This window comes from Heterodontus francisci, chromosome 1 (assembly GCF_036365525.1).
Source record: "Heterodontus francisci isolate sHetFra1 chromosome 1, sHetFra1.hap1, whole genome shotgun sequence".
NCBI classification, from domain to species: domain Eukaryota; kingdom Metazoa; phylum Chordata; class Chondrichthyes; order Heterodontiformes; family Heterodontidae; genus Heterodontus; species Heterodontus francisci.
The window spans coordinates 254,498,003-254,524,146 of NC_090371.1; the positions used below are offsets into that span (position 1 = coordinate 254,498,003).

Here is a 26,144-nt window from a genome sequence, read left to right on the forward strand (position 1 = left end):
AAAAAGATTTGAAGGTACTGCACATTGAAATGAACAGGCAGTGCACAGTGAAAAAAAAAAATAAAGGAGATATTGATTGTAAGGCCGATAAAGTCAATGGAAAAGATTAAGAAGGCTTATTTTGTTATAACATTGCAGCTTCGTGAATTGAAATTCAGTCCTGTTATAAGATCGGGACAAAGCAATATTGCAGGAGTAGCTGGTGTTTACAGTAGAAATACTAGTTCTTGCAATCAATCCAAAGGACTATAAAAGAATACTAGTGTTCGCTCCCTGTGGAATTGCCTCTTGAACACTTCATCACTTGGAATTCTGTCCCTTTATGCAGGCAGAAGTACCCAGTTCCATATGACCAAGCAACTACTCTAGTATTGATATCCCAGTAGCTATGCTCTGCTGCTTTGTGCTGTCAGCAATCAGCAGACTCAATTCTGTAGGATTGGCTCCATATAACAACTTCATGTCACAAATCTTATGGTAACAGTCTGCGAAGTCATCTGATTTAATATGAAAAGCAGAGGTAGGGGCTACTGATCCTATGATTATTAATTTTCATTTGTTTTCTTTCTCAGTCTCTTGCTGTGCGCATTCATCTACACTATTAAAGCTACATAATCAAGCCCTGCACAATTTAATACTTTAACTCCTTTATCTAATGTGTTAGTATCAGATTAAAAAATAAAATAAAGCTAATTCTAACCACTTCAAAAATACCTACATCAGTGCTAGGGCTACTTTTTTGAGATATATATATATATATATATATATATATAAAAACAACTTGGATATTTGAATACAGATTAAAATTTCAAAATTTGCCAGTGATACCAAATTTGGAGGATATCCTAAATCAACTGCAACAGGACATAGATGGGCTAGCAGAATGGACAGACAAGTGGCAGATGGAATTTATTACAGAAAAGTATGAGGTGATGCATTTTGGTAGAAGTGATAGGGTGAGGTAATAGAAACTTAATGGCACATTTTTAAAGTGTGTGCAGGTACAGCAGGACCTTGGGGTCCAGATGCACAGATCCTTGAAGGTGGCAGGACATATTGAGAGAGTAGTTAGCAAAGCATATGGAATCTTGGGCTTCATAAATGGAGTACAAAAGCAGGGAAGTTATGCTGAATCTTTAGAAAGCTCTGGTTAGGCCACCACTAGAATATTGCATCCATTTCAAGTCATCTCACTTTAGGAAGGGTGTGTAAGTCCTTGTGAGAGGCAGAGCAGATTTACTAGAATGGTTCCAGGGATGACTGATTTTAGCTGCAAGGTTAGGTTGGAGAAGCTAGGGTTGTTCTCCTTGGAGAAAAGGAGTTTGAGGGAGATTTGACAGAGGTATACAAGAATATGGTAGGTTTAGATAAGGTGGACAAAGAGAAGCTGTTCCAATTAGCTGATGGTACGAGGACTAGGGGACACAGATTGAAGGTTTTGGGCGAGAGATGCAAAGGGATGTGAGGAAGAACTTTGTTATGCAGCAGGTGGTAATGACCTGGAACTTGCTGCATAAGAGTGTGGTGGAAGTGGAGGTGATGAATGATTTCAAAAGGAAATTGGACATGCACTCAAGAGTAATAAACATGCAGGGCTCGAGGGATATAGCGGGGAAATGGGACTGACAGGATTGCTCTACAGAGAGCTGGACTTGATGGGCTGAATGGCCTCCTTCAGTGCTGTAATGACTCTATGAAATTGTAATTTTCAGATTTAAAAACATTTGTAAAGGCAGATGTGACTTATGTAATTGGGTCACTAACTGAATCACTGGATGCATCTTAGTTTTGCATAACTTGGGAAGTGTTTTGCAGATGTTTTGCCAAGCTTCAGTATCTCTTTAAGCTTTTATGCCATATTTCTGTTTGATTTACATGTGAAAAGTGTTTTTTTTCTCATTTCACACTAAATAATTGATTGGACCACCCATCCTTTATCTGAATGGTTGTTGGTGTTCTGATTCACATTAATTGATTTGGAAATTCCTATAAAATGTGATAATTTATAGTAGTTGTCATAAATAGTCATATCATAGAGCACACACAATTCCATGCATTTGTCATGCAGCAGTATATACAGATTGGTGCAAGTGAAACATTTGCTTGTTGTTAAGAAACAGCTTAAAATGTTTTGAGTCACAGGATTTGAGCATTGGGATATAGGCCAAGTTGCTATTCAAAGTTGGCAGGAGCCTACCAGGATAGAATTGTCAGAGGTTGAGACACAGCAGTCATTGGAGCCTAATGCTTACTTGTTAATCCCCTGCTGTACATTGGTGTCTTAATGTTTTTTCAAACAAATAATAATAGGCACTATATCAATGGAAGTTATTGCTCTATGATGTGTTTTTTTTCTCTTCATTTGTTTAGTAACACATTTGAGACCAAACCCAACCTGGGAGCTCCAGAAAGATAGGTTTCCAGAGTCTTGTCATTCAGGCAAATTGCTTTTTCATAATAGATGAAGGTTATCCTTTCAAATTGTTGTTTCATAGCCTACTGTTGAGGAAGCAGGTTTAATTGCATTGTAAGTAGGGCAAACGATTTAGGATGACTGCAGGAACTTCTCTGTTCCTTTTTGACCAGAATGTATTGCAGCTTGCATTTATTAGAATAGGCTAGATTTATAATCTGTGTTGAAGGATTGTGAGAAAGAAAGACTTGCATTTTTCTAGCACTTTTAACGACCACTGGATGTCTCAAAGCACTTTACAGCCAATGAAGTACATTTGAAATGTAGGAAATGTGGCAGTCAATTTGCGCACAGCAAGCACCCACAAACAGCAATGTGATAATGACCAGATAATTTGCTTTTGTGATGTTGATTAAGGAATAAATGTTAGCCAGGACACTGGGGTTAACTCGTCTGCTCTTCTTCTAGATAGTGCCATGGGATCCTTTATGCCCACCTAAGAGGGCAGGCAGGGCCTTGGTTTAACATCTCATCCAAAAGACAGCACTCTGACAGTGTAGCATTTCCTCAGTACTGCACTGGAATGTCGGCTTTGGTTTTTGTGCTCAAGTCCTGAAGTGGGACTTACATGGGAACATACGAATTAGGAGCAGAAGTAGGCCATTTGGCCCCTCGAGCCTGCTCTGCCATTTGATACGATCATGACTGATCTTTTTTCAGCCTCAACTCTACTTTCCTGTCTACCTGCTATAACTTTGACTACCTTGTCAATCAAGAATCTAACTAATTCTGCCTTAAAAATATTCAATGACCCTGCCTCCACTGCTGTCTGGGCTAGAGAATTCCACAGGCTAACCACCCTCTGGGAGAAAAAAAAAATCCTCATCTCTGTCTTAAATGGGAGACCCCTAATTTTTAAACTGTGTCCTTTAGTTCTAGTCTTGAACCCAGATTCTTGTGATTCGGAGGTGAGAGCGTAGTGTGAAACATCAACCAAAGATGTTTTAGATTGAAGGTTATGAAAGTGCTTCCATTTTTTTGAGGATTCATATTTAAATTGTGGAAATGGATTTTTTGTTTTGGAAGGTTGACGATTTCATAGATGCTGGACTTTGTTTTGTTGAAGACTCAATAGACATGTTTTTTACAAGGGTCACTGAGAGGTCTTGTTTGAAAACAATCTTTTACCGAATATCACATGCTTTCAGCTCAATAAACAACAGAAATCCTAGTGACTTGGGGAAGATGTTAACAGAGCAGTGGCATGTCACGATTTATGAGGGTCAGGAGGTTCTGACTTGCTGTTTGGTTTTGCTTCTGAGATATTGTTTTGGTTCAGTTGGGGTGTCAACTGTGTTTTAAAAGCAGTTGAAGATCAACCTGCTAAGGACTAAACTGCAACTCATCTTTCCTGCATCTCTCCAAGGGACTATGAGAGATCCATTGTGTCAGCTCCTCTTCCTTTTTAAAAAAAATCCCTGCAAAACCAGAGTGTGACAGCAGAAGCTCCTGCTGCTGCATTTCTCCTGGATAGCCTACCAGACAGACTATTTCTTGACATCTCCAGAATGAGCTGCTTCTGAAAAGATCCCAGTGACCTGTCTCCGTATACGCGGGCAACAGACAAAAAGGGACAACTGACATCCTTCCACATTTCTTTTTCTTCACGAATTAGCAAGTATTTGGCCAAGAGTATTTTTTTTTGTCTTTTTGTAACAGCTCTGCAGAGAGAATTTCTTTATTGTTTTCAGTGTGTGTTGTGAGTTCATGTGTGGGATTAAAAAGGGAACTTTCATATTTCAATCTGCGGGTTAATGCTTTGCATCTTTACTGGATAAGTCTCGTTTTATAATAAACTGATAATTTTGTTTATTAAAGAAACCTGGTTGGTGTATTTTATTCTGGGATAAAGAGCAGAGTATATGATTGACCGTATTGGTAATTGGGTAAACATTTTTAAAATATATATTGTAACCTGTGGAGAAGTGAGACTAGACTAGTGCACTCCTCCTGCCTCAGTCGTAACATTTACAGAATCACCAGAATTGTTATAGTGCAGAAGGAGGCCATTTGGCCCATCGTGTCAGCACTGGCTCTCCAAATGAGGAATTCACCTAATGCCATTCCCCCGCCTGTTCCTCGTATTCAGATAACAGTTTAATTTTCTTTTGAATGCCTCGATTGAATCTATCTGTGACACAGACCTGAAATGTTAACTCTGTTTCTCTCTTGACAGATGCTGCCAGACCAGTACTTTGTTTTGGATTAAGTCTGTACTGTATATTTTCTTAATTGTGCATCAGAAGTCTAGCTATGGAAGAGCCTGTAGTATATGTTGAGATTCAGCTACAAGTGTGTGTGTGTGTGTGTTTTTTGTCCCTTCATATATGTCTCTATGTCTGAGTGTGTCTATAAGTATTTGTATATACATGCAGCAAACATTGACCTACATTATCTGTTTAACAAAAGTACAGTCTTTTCAGAACAATTTTAATCTGAGGGATGTACATATCACAATTTCAGTTGCCCCATTTTCATGATTACAGCGAAGGGCCTTCAGTGGTTTCATGCACCAACTGAAATGGCGCTCCACAAAGAATAGCACAGAGCTGGGATCAGTAGGAGTGATACAATTAGCTTTAGCACTCCCAAGCACTGGGTAATAAAACTGGTTTGGAGTTCCTGCACCTGATTTTTGTTGGGTGACCCTTTCTGTAGATTGCAAGCTGATGGTCGGGATTGGCCTTTGCCACCCGTCATTGAATGGCCTTCTGGCATTCACTGTCTTTGTTTATATACAAACTTAAGGCTGTTGCTCCCTGTAGAAATGTACTCCAGCATTAGTCAATATCTTAAATAGTTTGATGGAGGGGGAAGTAACAACAAGTAAAGAAAATTTCAGGATAGAATAAGTAAATGTCATTCGAATCAGGAACATTTCACAATGTTTCCATATTTTCAATATTAATCCTATATTGATGTACTTCTATTGTACATTGCTCAGTACACAAATGTAGTTGAGTGTATTTCAAGATACTTTACTATGGCAACAGTGTCTCTAACTCAAAATGCAGCACCTCCAGTGAAGAAAATAGATTCGAAGGAAAAGAGATACATACGAATTAGGAATGGGCCACTCAGCCCTTTGAGCTTGCTCCGCCATTCAATAAGTAAAACATTTAGGTTTTCTAGAGTTTGAATTTTCTACTGAGTGAATAACTGGACCTATTCATTTTATTTTGTGTTTAGCAACTGATGCTGATCTTGCTGTATTGATGCTACATTAAGTCTGTCTTCATCCTCCATTTCATCATTGCTCCAATGAAATGAAATTCAACTCAGCCGAACTGTTCTCCTTCGCCCAGTCACCTTCAATCTGTTTTGAAAAGGAAGGCATATTGAAAATATGCAGGAAATCCACGGCTAAGCAGGGGAAACATCAAGGTTAAATTAGAATTATTTTATGTATATGTGTGTGTGCCTGTCTTAGGTTTATGAAAATGGGCCTGAAATTAATACCCATTAATTACCACAGAAAGCTTAAAATCACCTCCCAGAAAAAAGTGTGATTTGCCTTTTCCTTCTGTCTAATTTCTTGCAATAAAATAGCAGTAAAGGTTGTTTCATACTTTTATTAATTGTTTTATGTACAATAATATGCTTTATATGAAAGATGGATACTTGATTTGTCATGCAGTTGAAGGTTCAGATGTCCACATAGTTTAAGATCCAAGATGTAATAAGTTATCACCTCCTCTGTAATATTTGTTTTTCAAACATATTTTATATTAATGAACATATTAGTCATTAAACGCTTTCCTTGGTTCGTAGTAGCTGGCATATAGGTTGCGACACTGAGTCTGTTGGCATAGTTTATAATGTAATGTAACAGTATTGTTAGCTCTATTTGGTACAATTTTTTACTATATCATAGATGTGTAATCTTTTTCTGAAACTGTGCTTATGATTCACGAAAGGGTTTAATATTGTTAGAGTATATTAGGGGATACACAATATAGTCTGCACTCTAAACAGATTGTCTTAATCATTCTGGTGCAATCTGCCACCCTACCTTTAGAAGGATATTCAAGAGTTGGAGAACAGTCCATTGAAAGGGTGTAGAATGAACCTGGAATTTGCAGCTTTATGTTGTGAGGGGAAATCATAGAACTGAACTTGTGTTCATTTTATTGGAGAAAATAGGATAAAAGACGTGCAAGATCTGGATATCAGCAGGTTATTTAATTTTGAGAGTTCAGAAGCAGAGGTTGTAGCTTTAAAGTGAACAAACCAGAAGTCAGATTTTCTCTTGCAGAAAGTAGTATTGGGCTGCCTTGCAACAAAAAGCATTTGATACTGTATGAATTCAACTCATGGAAAATAAAAACTAGATAAATATCTGTTGGAGAAATGCAATCGGAATAAATATAGATAGAAATGATCTATGTATTCCAAGAAGAATAATGGTTCCTGCGATCCTGGACCTCTGAGAGGAAGATGTAATTTGAAGGACAACTGAGTTAGTGAGTAGTAAATTGTGAATCGTGCAGATGGGTAGATTTTCTGGAGTTTTGCTTGTGGATCAGGAAGTATTTATACAGAACTCTGTCTTCAGATTAAATGGGTTGAGCTGAATTCATGGTCGGGTGGAATGTGAAGAGGATGGGTTTGATGGTTTATTCATCCTTTATTCATTCTTTGCTTCCTTATTTTCTTAATTTTCCTACATTTTTGCTTCAATTAAACATAATCTTTCTGTTGTAATTAATTGAGCATGTAACTTGAAATGTGCATGAAATGAGCATCCCTTAAACCAAAGGTGATTGTTGTGTAAATACCATTTTATGTCTTGAGGGACTTATTTTTCCAAAGCTAAAGTGAAACAAAAATTCTGAGTGTTATGGAATGAAATGTAGGCAGAAGGTAATTTTGACTTTGGACGATAGTATAAAATGATTGATACTAGATCAGCCACCTGTTTTACTCCACGCCTGATTTTTACTCTCCACAAAGTTAGTCGAAAGTAAAAAAAAAAAATAAAGTCAACCCAAAATTAACTCCAAAGAAATGATAAATTTTCAGGTAAATTTGGGTATCTGTTCATCCCCAAGTACACCTCCCAAAACTGGCTCTGGGATTTCTGTTATAACTGGGTTTCTTCAGCGGTCTTGTCTGTAGCAATTGGAAGAAATATTGTATATTTTTATTAATAATTGAAGGAAGCTATTTGTGGATAAACAGCAATAATTTCTCTACAGCATAATTTTGTAATTAGTGTAATTGTAGTGGAGTCTCCTGATGTAATTAAAATCTGCACTCTCTGTAACCTTTCCTAATTTATATTAAATAAAGAATGTTAATTTAATTTTAGTAGTGTAAGTTTACATAGGTGTGTTCTTCTGATGAAGACAAACAACTGTGATAAGTTAGTTATACATTAAGTGCTCTGTCATATAACCATTAAGTACTTTGGCTGTGTACTCCTTACTTAATTATATTTAATGAGTTCTTTTGTTCTTCTGGTGTCAATTTCATCAGTGTAATGGGATTAGTTCCCAGATTCAATTCTTCCTAATTAATGCCATCCAGTAATATGTTCTATCATGTCAATTCTTTCTTTTAGTAAGTCTGCTTTCTAGTTTAAAACTATTGTGGTCCTGCTCGCCTTGCGTTTTAGCTTTTTTTGTTCATTAGTTTTCAGATTTCTGGTTTCTAGTTCATAGAATTACATAGAATATACAGCACAGAAACAGGCCATTCGGTCCTACCAGTCCAGGCCAATGTTCATGTTCCACTCAAGCCTCCTCCCATCCTTCCTCCTGCAACTCTATCAGCATAATCTTCTATTCATTTCACCCACATGTGCTTATATAACCTTTCCTTAAATGCATCTATACTATTCGTCTCAACTACTCCCTGTAGCAGTGAGTTCCACATTCTTGCCATTCTTTGGATAAAGAAGTTTCTTAATTCCCTATTTGATTTCTTGGTGATTATCTTATATTGATGGCATCTAGCTTTTCTCTTCTCCACAAGTGTAAACACTTTCTCTGTGTCTGTGCTATCAAAACCTTTCAGAATTTTTAAAGACCCCAGTCAGTCACCTGCACCCGCTCCCCGCCTTCTCTCTTCAAGAAAAGAGACCCAGCCTATTCATACTTTCCTGATGGGTATCATCCTTGTAAATCATTTTAGTATCTGCTCCAGTACCTCTACATCCTTTTATATAATATGGTGACTAGTTCTGTACACAGAACTTCGTGTGGTCCAACCGAGGTTCGATAGGTTTAAAGGAAGCCAGGGAGGAAATAGCAAATGCTTTGGGGATCATCTTCAAATCCTCACTGGATACAGGCGTGGTGCCAGAGGATTGGAGGTCTGCGAACGTTATACCATTGTTTAGAAAAGGTGCAAGGGATAGGCCAAATAATTATAGGCGGGTCAGTCTGACCTCAGTGGCAGGTAAATTATTAGAATCAATTCTGAGGGACAGATAAACTGCCACTTAGAAAGGTACGGATTAGTCAGAGATAGTCAGCATGGATTTTGTAACGGAAGGTCATGTTTTACTAACTTGATTGAGTTTTTTGAGGAAGTAACAAGGAGGATTGATGAGGGTAGTGCAGTGGACATGGCCTACATAGAACAATTACAGCACAGAAGGAGGCCATTCAGCCCGTCGTGTCTGTGCCGGCCGAAGAAACTAGCGGCCCAATCTAATTCTACCTTCCAGCACCTGGTCCATAGCCTTGCAGATTATACACTTCAGGTGCATGTGTAGTAAGACATTTGACAAGGTCCCACATGGTAGACTGGTCAGAAAAATGAAAGCCCATGGGATACAGGGGAATGTGGCAGGTTGGATCCAAAATTGGCTCAGTGACAGGTCTGGCAGTCCTTGTAACAGACCTTCCCTTCTTCCCAGCGACAATTTGAAATTTAATGTTCATGTGGTGAAATTAATATACCTCATTCTTGGTAGGTGGGGGCCTGCATGACATGATCCAGGCCTGCGTAGTCTGGGTGGGTGGCTTCCTTTTGCCAAATACCACCGCCCGCCACCCCCCACCCTCCAACCAACCCCAGGAATTGGACCCCTCTCCTCCATGGTCTGCATCAACAAATCGAGGAGTTGCCCCGCCTCAGGTTCCAGGTCTCTGGCTCTCCTGGGACATCTTACAAAGAGAGGTACAGCAGTGAAACTGCAGCCACAGTAATGGCTGCCGTGGTCTGTATAAATCAGGCCCGCATGTGAACAGTCCCACCTCTGTTCCCAACTGCACGGCCACCCATTGACCATCAAACCTGTCTCTTGGCCAATTAAGGGGGCGCCCCTGTGAAAATCAACATTTTGGGTGTTACCATTGACCAGAAACTGAACTGGACCAGCCACATAAATGCTATGGCTACAAGACAGGTCAGAGGCTAGGAATTCTGCAGCGAGTAACTCACCTCCTGTCTCCCCTATGCCTGTCCACAAGGCACAATTCAGGAGTGTGATGGATTACTCTCCACTTGCCTGGGTGGGTGCAGCTCCAACGACACTCAAAGCTCAACACCATCCAGGACAAAGCAACCCGCTTGATTGACACCCCACCCTTCAATGTTCACTCTCTGCACCACTGATGCATAGAGGCAGCAGTGTGTACCATCTACAAAATGCACTGCATCACTCACCAAGGCTCCTTTGACAGCATCTTCCAAACCCGCGACCTCTACCACCTAGAAGGACAAGGGCAGCAGATGCATGGGAACACCACCACCTGCAAGTTCCCCTCCAAGCCACACAGCATCCTAATTTGGAACTATATCGCTGTGCCTTCACTGTCACTGGGTTAAAATCCTGCAATTTTCTTCCTAACAGCATTGTTAGTGTACGTATACCTCAAGGACTGCAGCGGTTCAAGAAGGCGGCTCACAACCACCTTCTTGAGGGCAATTATGGATGGCCAATAAAGGCTAGCATAGCTGGCAACACCCACATCCCACGAGTGAATAAAAAAAAAATCAGGGCCAGTGACTGCTTTTTCCCCCAGGGGAGGGTTCGATAAAGGGCCTGACTTCCATTTCCCACTCTGGAAGGAAATTCCTATCCATTATGTCTATTACATTTTCTTCGTCTACTCTCTCTGTTACCTCTTCAAAGAATTCAATGAGTTTAGCCAAGCAAGACTTTCTCTTTTGAAACCTGTGTTGACTATTTATTATTATTATTTTTGGTTTCGAAATGTTTTTCTATTCTCCTTTAGTAGGGATTCTGTTTTTCATATTACTGATATTAAGCTGAGTGGTCTACAGTTTCCTGGACATTTTCTATCTCCCTCTTAAATATGCATAATGTTAGCTGTCCACCAGTCACCTGGCAATACATATTTTCTAACAAATTATTAAATATGTGTAATAATAGTATCTTTGTTATCTCTTCCCTAGAACCTTTTAAAATGTAAAGACTTTGTAAACCCTTTGAGTTTGATTAATTTATTTTATATTTATTTTTATTATAAATGTGGTTATATTATTTCTAATCTCTTCTGCCAATGTCATGTCCATCTGATCCATCTCTGGTAAATACTGAAGCAAAATTGTTAATATTTCTGCCATTTCACTATTGTTGCTTTTGATTTTATCCTGATCATCCCTTAATGGCTCTGTTCCCATACTTTTTTTTATTTGTGGCTGTTCAATATTTTATTCATTTTGCTGTATGCTGCTTGATGATTTAATTTCATCATTCCTCTTTGCCTTCCCAATTATTTTTTGACTTATCTCCTAGTCTCTTCTTAGTCTCCCTTTTCATGCTCTTCCCTGCTGTCCATGTACTTAGCGTACACCTCTTTGTGCTCAATTTTTTCCTCTGTCATTATTCATCCACGTTGTCTCATTAGTGTTTAGTTTTAGTTCAGGTAGTTTCATGAGCCCTTTATAATTAGCAGTTGGGTTCACCATTAATACAGATTTTTGGTACACTTATTTTCATAGTAAAGATGCATCTTTGGTGATAGGCTCCCCCCCCCACTCAATGTAATACTGTGGCAAGCAAGCAAATTCTGTTTTGTGTGAAAGAGCTGAAGATAGTACACATTTCAAATTATGCATTCGTCGAACGATTCTGGGATGGGGAAATCTCTGCTGATATAAATTCGAGCTTGTCATGATGGTCTCAAATAACTCCTGAAAGCAGTTTCCCTGAGTCATCTACAGTCAGTTGTTGAAGTTGACAGAAGATATTAAACTTATGTTTTTAAATTTTTATATGTATATATTATGCAGATCTTGAGGGTGAAATTCGCTCTACATTTCTGTATTTTTGTGAAATAAAATCATAGATCGATACAACACTAAAACAGGCTCTTTGGCCCACTGAGTCTGTGCCGGCCATCAGCCAGCCATTTATACTAATCCTACATTAATCCCATATTCCTACCACATCCCCACAATTCCCCTACCACCTACCTATACTAGGGGCAATTTATAATGGCCAATTTACCTATCAACCTGCAAGTCTTTGGCTGTGGGAGGAAACCGGAGCACCCGGCGGAAACCCATGCAGTCACAGGGAGAACTTGCAAACTCCACACAGGCAGTACCCAGAACCGAACCTGGGTCGCTGGAGCTGTGAGGCTGCGGTGCTAACCACTGCGCCACTGTGCGGCCCAAAATGCCAAATTAGTTTTAAGTATGTTGGCATGATAGCACAGTGAGTTTAGGCAATTGACTCATGCAGACCAAATTAGCTGATCTGAACTATTACAGTGGTATTCACACTTAGAATCGGCCTTATTGCTCCTGGATTGTTTACAGTTCCTGGGCCTGATCAGTAACCAGTGACTTTGGCTGGAAGTGAGTGTTGAATAAGGACAAGTTCAGGCTCAATTCCCATGTGATGCACTCACAGTTGAATAGCCTGATTTGCTTTTTCTGTCAAGACTCTCAAATGGGAGTCTTTGGGAGACCAGAAGATCCCTTGTGTGAATGGAAAACAAAGATTTGACTCTTTTGTGAGATGAAGGGATAAAATTGTTGAGAAAATAAACACACACCAAGGTGGTTAAATTTGGATCAGTCAATTGAAAGTTTGAGTAATAGAAGATTTACAATTTGTTTATAATAGACATTCTTGAGTTCAGGTGAGCACAAAAGGCAAGTTTGGTACTTTCAAAGTACAACATTTATATTAGCATATGTCTTTTGTTTGAAAACTGTGTTTGTCTGTAACAATGAGAGTGCAACAGACATCAAAATAAACGTGTGTCTGATAATGTTGCCACTGCAAATTATCCTTGGGCTGGTTGCCTAGCAATGTACATGCTATGAGCATAACAATCAAAGGGAAGAGCAACAGGACATCAAAGTGTTAGTACAAGTAGAGAAATGATACAAGAGAGCAGAAAGCAGTTTGGGAGGTGATGTACCGGATTTACTTCACTTCAGTGTATTTAAGTTGCAGGTGAGTTTGAAGTCACAGCTTTGGTATTTGCACTGGTATTTTTATAATCTGCCCTGTGGTTTTGTAAGATACTAAAATATGTAGATTTATGTGTATCTAAAATTTACTATCTATTTTTATATTTTAAGAAAATGAATATACGAATTTGTTCAGAACATAACTAGAGAAAATGCCATCCTTTGACATCTGGCGATTATTTTTAGGGCATTGTGGGATACAACCAGTGCTCCATCTTTCATTGGAGCACTCTGCTACAAAATGTCATATATGCAATTGTTGCAGAGAACCATCAGCAGTAACTCTGAAAGAAGCGCTGCAGTAAAATTCCCCAGCGCTTAAGTAGATGTGATAGTTAATCTATGCTTAAATGAGGTGCTAAAATAATTAACTGTTTGGTTTCATTTGATGCAGGTGAAGAGGTCATGGTGAAAAATATGGTGTGCAGTATAATAATGAATTGTTCTATAGCAGAATGGATAACTGAGGATTGGTGATGTTTGTATTGTGATTTTGTTGCATAAAATGTGTAATTGTATAATCCCTGGATAAACTCAGAATTTATACTCTATGCTTAACCTTTTTATTGCTGGGTGAGGTCATTTGCCAAGGCCCAGACTGGTACAGTTTTGCAACAGTTGTAGATATACTAATCATACCTCTGTAATAGCAGTGGCTTTGGTACTTATCGAAGTACTAGCAATGTCGCATATTAACTTTTTTCTATTTGTTTTACTGTTTGCTGTATTGAATAAAAGTTAACAGGACTTGTTATCCAGCTATTAAAATTATGGTGTATAATTTTGCAAATAATACAGAATTTTTTTTAATTGTTACGACCACATGGTACAATATGGATGGTTCCCACTGTTGAACTCCCCACCTGACTGGAACAAGTGTATTTGTATTAGAGTTTAACCCCTTGGTGTTTTATTTTTCAAATAAACAGACAGTGACAGGTTTTCTTGTAGGTTTTAAAAAACAGAAAGTCAATTGTTTATTGATCAATACGCCTTATCCCGAAATTATTGCAACTGCACACACACGCACACACACAAAGAGACATAGAGAAGGAAAAAAGAAAGCTGACTATTATTTTGGGTGGGGGGCGGGGTGGGGGGGCGGCGGAGGTTATGATAAGTCTGCTGAATTCTCTTGGAAATCAAGTTCTCGATGGATGCAGGGCTGAGATGAGTGTAGATTTCTCTCTTGATTGAAGGTTCAATTGAAGATGGTAGGTTACTTCTAGCTCTCACTGCTGTATAATGTAGATGTCAGATTCTGCAGCAGGGCATGTGTTCTTTCTGGCATTGGTGTAGGATGTGTTCAATTGATACCTCTTAGCTTTGAAGATTTTTCCTTTGTCTTTGTCAGACAGTTTGAATGCACAAAAGGCCAATCCCTTTTTCTTGGGCAGCCATTTTGGACCATTGTTCACTTTTTAAAATGAAGGTTCTTTTTTTTTAAAGACAAAGTAAGTTTTTCATAACTCTTCAGAGTTAGTCCATGATTGTTGTATCATGCGTGACATTATAAACATAATTTCTGTCCAGGTAATATAGTTTAATTTTGATTTAAATACTTGCCCAAATCTATTGATACATGTTTTTAATCAACCTAACAAATATTATCTTTGCCACCTTTTAGTAAGGCACAGATTTTGTCATTTCTTCTATGGGCTGAAGATCAGATAATCTCTAAGCCATCTTTTGAAGACCCAGGGATTGATGTCTGTCTAACCAGTGGATCGCCAACAGGGCTGAATCAATGTACCCATTTTACTGCATTGATATCTTAAATGAGCTGATCATTGTAGAGTGCAATACCAGCATGCAGCCAAACCCAGTTAAACAGTTAGTTGAAAATCCTTTCATAACATCGCATCCTACAGATCAGAAAGAAAATGTGTGCAACCTGATGGAAGCCTTCAAAAGTAAATTTTCAAGAAAAACCAGTAGACTGGAACATCAATCTACAATGGTCCGGTTGGGGGGGCCCATAAAATAATAGTGGAAGGTGGGGGGGGTGGAGTAATGTTGCCTTCCCATCGCCCTTTGCTTAGGTCAAGGGTGGGAAAGGCCGAAGACTGCCTTCCTGTCAAGAGCCAATTGAAGCCCTTAAGCTGCCAATTATTCGCCTCTTAAGGGCTGCTGGCGAGGGTGGGGGGCTCCACCAGGTGGGGAGATCGCCTAATAAAACAAAGTGGCCTCCCTGTGGACTTGAGGGGTGGGGGCCTCCTCCTTAGGCAGTCTGTGGCCCATGGAAGTCTCCTGGTGGCAAAATCCACCCCTCCGCAAAGGACCCCCCTCCCACTCTCGATGACCACCTCGCCAGGGCCTACATTACTGGCTCCAGTGACCCCGTCACACTCATTTGTGGTCTGGGGCTCCAGCGGCCTTATCCCGGGCCTCCTGTAGTGCTGAGGACAGGTACTTCCCTAGAGAGGAGAGTGATGACAAGCTGCTCTCCTTGCACTTCCTGGCTGCTGCTTGTGTAATTATTGTTGGGAACCTTGTAGCCGTTAGTTGCCCATGATGTTGGCTGTTGGTGTTTTGTGGTCTGGGGAGACTGAAGGGAGGAAAAAATGGAAGATAATTCATGTTTTTGAGGTAACTGTGCAGTAAACAGAGAAAGGGAATTTTTATCATTCATTCTAATAACTGCAGCAGTAAATCCTAACAGTGCCAAATATAAATATAAAGGTGCAATTAGCACAAGACCTTGAGGTGACAGATTGACAAATTAAGTGAAACATTCCTTCCATGCTATGCATGAGCTGAAGTTCTGAAATAAATAGCTTTCAGACTCAAGATGGACCTCAAGGGGTTTGATTCTTGTCCCCTGGTTGCTGGCTAGGCTGGAGGGACTTTCCCAGTTTCAGCCAGGTATTCTCTTGCTCTTTACTGGGAGGAGAGAGAGAGACCTGCTTCATTGATGGCTTTTTAGTTACTCCTCTCTGCTCTCTGTGTAATAAAGCTTAGTCTCTCCAGAGCTGTGCAGGCTATCACACCCCTTTATTGTTTTAATGAGGTTTTCTGGAATCCTCTCTGAGATTCAAGGTGCTACATCTCAAGCTGTTCAGTCACACTTAGAGACTGGGGGTGGGGGGTGGGGCTCTTTTAAAATCAATGGGTTTAGATGGCCCTGATGATGTAATAAGGCCATTCCAGGTAATTTAATCACCGCGAGCACCCCATTGTTCTGGCTAGGTTGAATCAGACTTGTCGTCTCCAGTCTGATCTTTTGGTGTTTCAAATGTAAATTGCAGTGGCCATCTTGGCTGCCAGTTTATTTCTAAAAAAGTTACTTGTAAGAATTTCCAGTAAATGTCCAAGGCAAGGTTCCAACCGATGAAATTAATATTTCCCATTTGGCATATAGGGTTTTCATGACACCTGGATAGTTCTGTCAAACTCCAGGTTGCTCTCCACAGCATTGTCAGACAGTAGTCCTCTGCCTCATGTTGGTAAACCCCAGCATTCCATCCCACTTCTGCCTAGGACTGCCCAAGTGCTACCAAGACTTTAGAGTCACTCCCCAGTGCAGCTACGATGCTCGTAAATACCAGTTACCTACCTCCATCATGTTGCATACCATTTTGCTGTATATCCTTGGCTTTAAAAATGCTGAGAGATTAAAAATTCAATATGTAGGTGAAGGAATATATTAAATTAAAAGCCACTCATTTATGGTTCTCAGAATAATGGACAGGGTCACTGAGTTCAATCCCCAAAGGACCAAAGGATTCCCAGCATGCCATCTAATAAAAATGTAATTTGAATTGGTCAGTTGCTATAAATCCTTGATGTTCATTCTTAGATGGCATAATACTGTTTATAAAACAGCATAACCACGAACTAACCAGGAACATCATGGGAGATGTAGTATTTTTAAAGGTCTTCTGTATGAGGTGAAAATGCTGCTTTTGTGTCACATTTCTGTTGCACTTGGTTGAAGATAGTCTTATTGCCATAAAACAGCATATCCTTTGTCTAACTGTGAGTAAATCCATGGGAGATCTGTTAGTATATTAAAAAATGAAACCAATCTCCTACAAATGCCCAGATACAAGAAAAATAACTTGTCCATCCTGACTGGAACTAAACTGAACTCGAATTAACAGTTGTTAATTTTGAACATAGATAATGGCATAAGAATCTAATTTGGGAGGAAAGCACCCTTAACAAATTAAATGCAGTCTTATACAACTGTGTTAAATCTCTTGCTTTCCAACTAGGTTGAATTATACAAAAGTGTGTTAAGCATTCCACCTACAGTCATTTGCCATGGTAGGTTAGCCCTCCACACTTGTGCTGTCATTATGGTGACAGCTCTGATATTAAGGTTTCTGTAAATGTTGTGGTTAACCAGTGAATTGCCACACATCTCAGTGGAGTCTTTTAAGTCCCCAGCTGGTTCCTTCCCCATTTTACAGGATTTCAAGGAGACTACAAAAGTCTGGGAAGTCATTTGGTTTCTTTTTCACTGTGTATTTGTAGCATTGTTTTTCATTTACTCCAAAATTGTCTTTTTTCATTGGCTGTTGGATATTGTAAGATTAGGAAAGGATCTTTTATGACTGAGCTTCATTATTGGTTCTTCAGGCTTACTGCCAGGTGCTCCCTGTCGGGTGGTTTCTTGAAATTGCAAGTCAATTTACTTCTTATCCAGTTGCTGTTGACCTTTTTACTGACACCTTCTGCATTGCGCTACTTCTGCTGATAGTATAACCAACGAATGACTGAAAATATCAGAATTAAGCTGAGGTGATTTATCTCTCTCCTGCCTTGTGTTACTGAAGAATTGGTTCAGCTGAAGTGTTGGAGCATTTTGAGAAAACATGCTGATTTCTTCTGTAATCAATAAACTGCCTGTTTTTTGAAGTCCATCTATGAGAGTATATGCATATTTATTATAAAAGGCTTAATTTAATTTCTACCTACTAGGTGTTAAGGAGTTTACTGAGCAGCGATCACCCACTCACATTTGTAATTTATAAACGAGCACATCAATGAGATGCAAACAACTGTAGAAATTATTTATATACTTTTAAATTTTTTGAGTATTGTCGATGAGTATCCATATTTTACGTTTTAAGTCAGAAATCATTCCTGTAACATTAGCTACATGGTGTCGTCCATTTCCATTGCGTCTGTGTTAAGTACACTTTGTGGGCCAGAAATTGCTGCAATGATAGTTCTTGCAGCGGGCAATGATAATTGGACTTTTTCCGTCACCGTTCAGATCACACAAATTGCTGGAATGGCAATACAATAATAGCTTAGCAATGTCGTTGTCAGCTCTGAAACCTTGTCAACGTGGTGTCCAATGGCTTTTCTCCCTTACTAACCACATGACACTATAAAAAGCTGAAGAGAGAACTCAATTAAGGTGTGGCACTGAGAGGTGAGTGACCTGCAACTTCTGAAATGACCTTAAATCAACTTTAAAAAGTTACAAAAATTTAAGAAGTTTAAAAAACTTTTTTTTAATAATGTAGTAAGACGTACTTAACAGTGCTTTTTATATGCACTTTCCCACAGAAAAATGCTCAAGAAGTCAATAAGTGCTTGTAGAGCTATAAAGGAGGAAATGTGGGGTGTCCTGGATGAAGTGGAGGTGTGAGAGGCTGCTGGGGACTGTGAGGACAGTGGTTCCTCAGATGATCAGCATGGTGGCTTGGAGGGAGGTGACAGAGGCCATCACTACCTCCTCCACAGACAGTGGATCAGTGCAGGAAAAAGTACAGTGACGACCAGGGCAGGGAAGGTAAGCATTCAATTTAGAACTCTCTAGTTATAAAATTTGTCTGCTTTTGTTAGTGGGGGAAGGTTATTTTGTTTAGCAATTGATTGTTTAAAGCAGAACCCAAAGATAAATAATGTCATACAAGTCAATTGCGGTGAGAGACAGCCTTTCCAAAGTGGTGACTGCACAGCTTTATTGTTGCTGGAGAGAAGATTTGAATTCATGAAAAGAGGCTTCTCACAGTAAGCAATTTATGTGACTGTCTCTGTCTCTTTTTTTCTCCACGCAGAGAAAAATGGCACACAATACACATGAGCATGTGTAGACAGGTGCAGGCCATCTCCCCCTGAAGGTGTTTCCCCCCCGCCCCCCCCCCCCCCCCCCGAAATGAAGTCAAGGCTCTTCAGGTCCTTGTGGAGGTTGGAGCTATATTGGTGAGACAAGGTGAGTGTCAAATCCCCTTGCTTTGTCTACTGGCCAGGAGATCCCAAAGATGAGCGAGTGGGGAGAGATATTTGAGATTTTAAAAATGCATATGTTCCAGTGACTGCATGTTTAAAAACTTCCCTGGCAGCAGGGTGGGAAAAGGAAATTGGAGTGGGAGGATGCTTGTGCAGTACGTGAGCACTTGGGGTGAATTGATTTTTCCCATGTTGTGCGTTGAATGTGAAAATAACTATTATGTGATACAGATAATTAACATATTACACTACTGTAACATTTGGTTGATCCTTCCCACTGGTACACAGCAACCTGAAGAGGGGAAGCTGTACCTGGAACTGAAGTGGTGACTAACCAGGAGGAGGAAGAAGAGGCTGCATGGTCTTGGGTTATGGGGAGGTGGCAGGCGATGTGGCATAGGTACTCCTGTCCCCATTTTGGTGATAATGTTGGGGTGGGAGGGGGGAATGCTTGACCAAAGCCAATATTTTCCCACCTGCCCAGGGAGCCCACTTTCCTCATAAGAAATATCCACCTCTCATCTCACAGGCAACTGCTTGTTTTGTGGGCAGTTTAAAAATTGCTTGCCATGCTGCGTCCATGTCACCCCTTCCCTTGCAATCACAGTGGACGCAGTCCAGCGCCTTGAGGGGAATTGAACTGACGAGCAACAAGGCAGTTGTTCCCAGGGTCAACTGCTTCCACCTTCAAGCTCTGTGCTGGATGTATAGGCCTTGTAGGACATGGTTGCTGTGGATGATCCTTCAGTTAACATAAAAGGGAATCCAAAAATATTCATCTGGCATGTAAATAATAAAGCTGGTAGCAAGAGATGGGGTGGGACCTATTAAGGACAAAGAAGGTGATATGTGCTTAGAGGTACAGGGCAAGGCTTGAATACTTAAGGAGTACTTTGTATTGGTGTTTACTAAGGAAGAGGCAAAATATTGCTAGAAGCGGAAATGGTAGAGGTAATAGATGAGGTGAACATTTATAGGCAGGATGTGCTGGAAAGGCTGGCTATGCTTAATGTGGATCAATCACTTGGTCCGGATTGCTTTCATCCCAGGTGGCTAAAGGAAGTGGAAGTGGAGGTAGTGGAAGGGCTTGCATAATCTTCCAGATGATTGGAGAGTGGCAAATGTGACACCCTTGTAGAAGAAAGGGAGTAAGGATATTCCTAGTAGCTACAGTTCGGTCAGTTGAACATCTGTGGTGGTAAAGTTTTAGAAACAATAATCAGAAAAAAATCAATAGACACTTGAAGAGGTTTGAGTTAATTAGGGAGAGCTCGCATGGATTTGTAAAAAGCAGATTATGCTTGACTAATCTAATTGATTTTTTTGATGAAGTAACAGAGAAGTTTGATGAAGGGAAGGCTGGAGAATGGAGGACAGTAAACAGCGGTGTTCCCCAAAGTTCAGTGCTAGGACCACTGCTTTTTTGATGTATATAAATACTTGGATTTTGGAATTAAGGGTAAAATTACAAAATTTGCTGATACCACACCACACTTGATGATGCATCAGACAGTGAGGATGATGCCAATCAACTGCAACAGGACATAGGTAGGCTAGCAGAATGGGCAGACAAATGGCAGATGGAATTTAATACAGAGAAATGTGAGGTGATGCATTTTGGCAAAAGGGATAGGGAGAGGCAATATAGACTAAATGGTACAGTTCTAAAGATGTACAGGGACAGAGGGACCTGGAGGTTCATGTGTATAGATCTTTAAAAGTGGCAGGACGTGTTGAGAGAGTAGTTGGCAAAACATATGGGATCTTGGGCTTCATAAATAGAGTACAAAAGCAGGGAGGTTATGCTGAACTTCTATAAAGCTCTGGTTAAGCCACAACTGGAGTATGCGTCCAGTTCTGGTCATCACACTTTAGGAAGGATGTGAGGGTCCTTGAGAAGGTGCAGAGGAGATTTACCAGAATGGTTCCAGGGATAAGGGATTTTAGCTGAAGAAGCTGGGATTGCTGTCCTTGGAGTAAAGGAAGTTGAGGGGAGATTTGATAGAGGTGTACAAGATTATGGCAGGTTTAGATAGGGTAGACAAAGAAAAGCTATTCCAATTAGCTGATGGTACAAGGACCAGGGGACACAGGTTGAAGGTTTTGGGCGAGAGATACAGCGGAGGATGTGAGGAAGAATTTCTTTTTATGCAGTGAGTGGTAATGACCTGGAAATCGCTGTCCATGAGGGTAGTGGAAATGGAGAGGATGAAAAATATCAAAAGGAAATTGGATGGACACTTGAGGGATATAAACATATAGGGCTACGGGGATAGAGCATGCGAATGGGATTGATTGGATTGCTCTGCAGAGAGCAGGCATGGATCCGATAGGCCGAAAACCTCCTGTGCCATTATGACTCTGTCTATGACAGTGATGCTGCCAGCAGTTGACCTTCCACAGCAGGCAGCTGCCAGTAGTTGCAGCCCACTTGCTCCCCATCTCGCCTTGGAGAAACATCAGGAACCCACTTCCATGATCTTGACTGACAGGCCAGGTGCAGAGGCTGTTCCCTTAGCAAAAGGGTTTGTGCTTGTGGAGAGGTGTGGTGCAGGAGAGGAATAGGGTGGTCCTTTCTTGCAGACTTCACTTGCTCCCACTCAGTCTCATTCACAGCTGACCATCAGGCATACCCAGGCTCTTGTAAATAGTTTGGCTTGTTTTTATAATCTTCTCATTGCTGTTGTGATTGTTGTTCTCTTGTTGCTGTTGTGTTAACTAGTGTTATTTTATTACTGTTGATGTTGCTAATGTTAAATAATTCTTTGATAAGTCATTTGTAACTTTTTGGTGCTTTGAAAAAGTTTACTACTTTCTCGTGCTATTATAGAGAAACGCAGTACTTAATTTTTCTTGATGAGAATGTGCAGTTTCTCGTTCACATCTCAATTAATTTGTTGAAGTTCGTTGTTTAAACTGTTTTGTTGCACTAAATAAAATCTTCATTGTTTCACTTTCAATTTTGTCTGTCCTTCATTTTGTTTATGCCACAATAGGGAATCATTCCATGGACTCATACTGGACTTCCTGGTCTACTTCAATCCTGCTGGGGGAGGGCTCAGATCTATGAGATCTATTATTGTCCAAATACCTGAGTCACTAGCTGCTCTCGACCTGCCCTGTCCACTGAAGCTGTGCCTTTCTTGGTTGCAGAAGATGTGGTTGGGGGTGGCTGGTCGAGATCCAATGGCATATCATCTGCCAGGTTAAGGGTCAGTGCTTCCTGCATGGTAAAATTATGCAGAGTGCAGCAGACCATCAAGTTAAAACAACACCCAACCTATCCAGGCACCGGAAGTGTGATTTGAGCATCCTGATTGTCTTTTCCATTACTAGGCACATGTGCACGTTTATGCCTTTGCTATGCTCCATTGATGTGGAAAGGTTGGTCACAATTTCAGTGGGTAGGCCATTTCACTTGCTTCTTCTGAGTGTTGAAATAATTTTCAGAATGCGAAGCTATCACCTTCTGACATTAACAGGAATGTGGATGATGAGAATGAGACAAATGAAATTTTTTTTTAAAACCCCTTGGGAACAATTCACTACCTTCTGAGAAAGAATCCACAGCTTCACTCTTCCCTTTCTGGGCCTCCAAGTTTGGTTGTCATGTCAGGGCCATAAATCAGGTAACTATCAGAGTCCCCAGTGATATTAATTACCAGCCCTATATGGCTACAGTGGGACTAATTCGTATTATCATAAAACTAGCAATTTCATGATCGCCATTAACTTCAATGGGGAGGCTCATGGTGGGTTGGAACTTTTGTCGGCTTTGGTGAGGCTAACGGAGCAATGCAAGTTGCTTAGCAGTTTGCAGAAAATCAAAACACATGGTGTATCTCCTTTACTCTGCAAATTGCTGTTTTTTTAAAATACTAATGATGGAAGGCTCTGTTTTTGCATCATTATAATCCCAGCAATTTGACGGCATTCTGAGGTTAGATTAGGTCAAAATATTTAATATTCTTTGTCAACATAGGCCAATTATAAGCATCTTCCAGAGCATCAGTGATCTGTGCTCACCCTTCTGGTTTATAAACTGATCCTTGCACGACTGTATGTCGAGGATGTAGGTTTACAAAAACATTCAATGAAGGATCTTTAATCATTCATGCATGGTCAGATATTCTGTCCTGCCAAAAATAAATGCACATTTCAAGTAAATTTACAATAACTACATGATGCTTGCACTACTCACATGTGGATGTGTGATTACAAGATTTGCAGATTGCTTCTCTGGTTATTTGGTGGTTCTTTTCATCAAAAAAAAAATAACTGCAAACCTTCCTGCTTTGTTATTGCTTTACATTGGCTTTTTCTGTTTCATTGACTTTGTTGTATACTATAAAGATCATGGCTGCAGTGTGTACTATTTACAGAATGCACTGCAGCATTTCACCAAGGCTTCTGTAGTACCATCCAATTCTGCAATCTTCTCCATCTATAAAGGCAAGGGCACAGACAAACATATGTTTGTTTAATATGTGTGTATCTTCAATCTTTTGGTACTTTTTAAAATCTCCAGTTTTTAATTAGCTGTTTCCCTGGCATCTTGTACCTTTTTGAATGTAATACATTTTTCATCTACTAATTTTTCAGTGCTGTGTGAGCTTAGGTGTTAATTCAAACTGTAACCAGTATTGTAGCTAAGCTGAGGGTGAAGAGGGCATCTTTTTTCTTCGGGTCAGAAGGATGTGAAAACAAAATATCCCTCAAGCTTCAACAATCTCCTCCGATCCAAACCAGTGAAAATCCTGTTGGATGACTCCAGCTGTGTGATGTCCCACCACAGGCTGAGGATAGACATGATCATCCTGTCCTGCTTCTTCATATCACCAAATCCCTACCAAAGATTCTGTCTTGTTGCCACCCACTGGTGGTACCTCTTTTAAGGTATCTTTAGCAGGTTACAATGTTGATGAAGGCAAAGACAAGAACTAGTCCCCTTCCAGGGTTACCTCAGGATTTTCTCTAACTTCCTTGTTGAATCCACCGTGGATTCTTTGATGTGTTCAGTTTGAAACCATGTCACACACATGGAAAACATTAACTATCTTGCTTGCCAGTGATCTCAACCTTGTGTGTTAATGTTCCAAATACTCTTATATGGACTCTTGCAGATAAGAGCTTATTTAATCATGGTACATCACACTGCGTTCAATCTAAGATGAGTCCTTACTGCTGCCATCACCAATGTTGAAGCAAATTAGACATTGTCTTGTGTCATTTCAATTTGTCTTTTAATAGCTGACTTTTTTTTCAACAGTCTTCAGATTGTGTAGAGGTCAACAGATATTCTGAATACTAGAAATTGGAACCCGGTTAAGGAGGGTTCCCAAATCTGCTTCAAAGAGGTTAAATGCTGGTGTATCACCTGTGTTGCCATGAGTTCTAATTCTGATTGCTAAAGCCAGTGAAATCAGTTCTTTGTCCCAATCATTGTGGTTCTGGCATAAATAGTGCTTAAAGCACTCTTTGTTAATTTTTTCATTTTGTTTAACTGAAAATGATGATGTATTTAATTCCTAGGCCTCTGCTGTCTCTGAACATTGAACTCTCAATCATCGAATTTTATGGCACAGAAAGAGGTCATTTGGCTCATCGTGTCTGTGTGGTTAGAAAAGTGATATGCAGTCTAATCTCATTTTCCAGCTCTTGGTCCGTAGCCCTGTAGGTCCTGGCACTTCATGCACATATCCAAGTACTTTTTAAATTTGTTGAGGATTTCTGCCTTTACAACTCTTTCAGGCAGTGTCAGCTGTGGCTCAGTTGGTAGAACTCTTGCCTCTGAGCTACAAGGTTCCGTGTTTAAGTCCCACTCCAGGGCTTAAGTACAAAAATCAAGGCTGACACTCCAGTACGTTACTGAGGGAACACTGCACTATCGGAGGTGCCGTCTTTTGGATGAGATGTTAAACCAAGACCCCATCTGCTGCTACGGTGGATGTAAAAGATCCTGTGGCACTACTTTGAAGAAGAGCAGGGGAGTTATCCCTGATGCTCTAACCGATATTTACCCTTCAATCAATATCACAAAAAACAGATTATCTGGTCATTATCACGTTACTGTGGAAGTTTGCTGTGCACATACTGCATTACAACAGTGACGACTCTTCAAATAAAATGTACTTAATTGGCTGTAAAGCACTTTGAGAAGTCCTGTAGTCATGAAAGGCACTATATAAATGTAAGTCTTTTTTTTTTCAGTGAGTTCCAGACCCCATCATCCTCTGGATGGAAAAAATTCTGCTCAACTCTGCTCTAATCCTTCTATCGATTACTTTAAATCAATGCCCTCTGGTTATTGACCTCTCTTCTAAGGGAAGTAGGTCCTTCCTATCCACTCTATCTAGGTCCCTCATAATTTTATCCACCTCAATCTCCCCTCAGCCGCCTCTGTTCCAGAGAAAACAACCGCAGCTCATCCAATCTTTCCTCATTGCTAAAACTTTCCAGTCCTGGCAACATCCTTGTAAATATCGTTTGTACCCTCTCTACTGCAATGACAGCCTTCCTGTAATGTGATCAGCACTGAACGCAGTTATCGAGCTATGGCATAACCCATAGTTCCAGCATAACCCCCCTGTTCTTATATTCCATGCCTCGGCCAATAAAGGAAAGTATTCCGTCTGCCTTCTTAACCACCTTATCTACCTAACCAGGGCTCTGTGGACATGCACTGCAAGGTCTCTCTGCTGCTCTACACTTCTTAGTATCCTACCATTTATTGTGTATACCCTTTCCTTTTTACCCTCCCCAAATACATTATCTCACACTTCTCTGGATTGAATTCCATTTGCCATCTTTCTGCCCACCTGACCAGGCTATTGATATCTTCCTGCTGTCTACAGCTTTCTTGCTCACTTTGACTCACATGGCCAGTTATTGTGTCATTTGAAAATTTCTTAATCATGCCCTTAACATCATTGATATGTACCACGAAAAGCACCGAGTCCTGTGGAATCCCACTGGAAACGGCCTTCCAGTCACAAAAACACCCATCGACCATTGCCGTGCTTCCTGCCACTGAGCCAATTTTGGATCGAACTTGCCACATTCCCTTGGATCCCATGGG

At 40.2% G+C, this 26,144-nt stretch overlaps 1 protein-coding gene across 4 annotated transcripts in view; it reads left to right on the top strand.

The window, feature by feature from the left end:
* inpp4b (inositol polyphosphate-4-phosphatase type II B) overlaps positions 1–26,144 on the top strand; it is a 996,728-nt gene that overhangs the window by 40,338 nt on the left and 930,246 nt on the right. For 2 of the 4 annotated variants that reach the window (XM_068043111.1, XM_068043119.1), the window contains exon 2: positions 5,663–5,857. The exons of 1 other annotated variant lie outside the window; for it this stretch is intronic. In XM_068043111.1, the coding sequence (XP_067899212.1) occupies positions 5,740–5,857 (118 nt within the window). In that variant the 5' untranslated portion in view covers positions 5,663–5,739. Of the gene's footprint in view, positions 1–5,662; positions 5,858–26,144 lie in introns of those variants that run through there. One more of the 4 variants, XM_068043126.1, reaches the window with a different exon arrangement.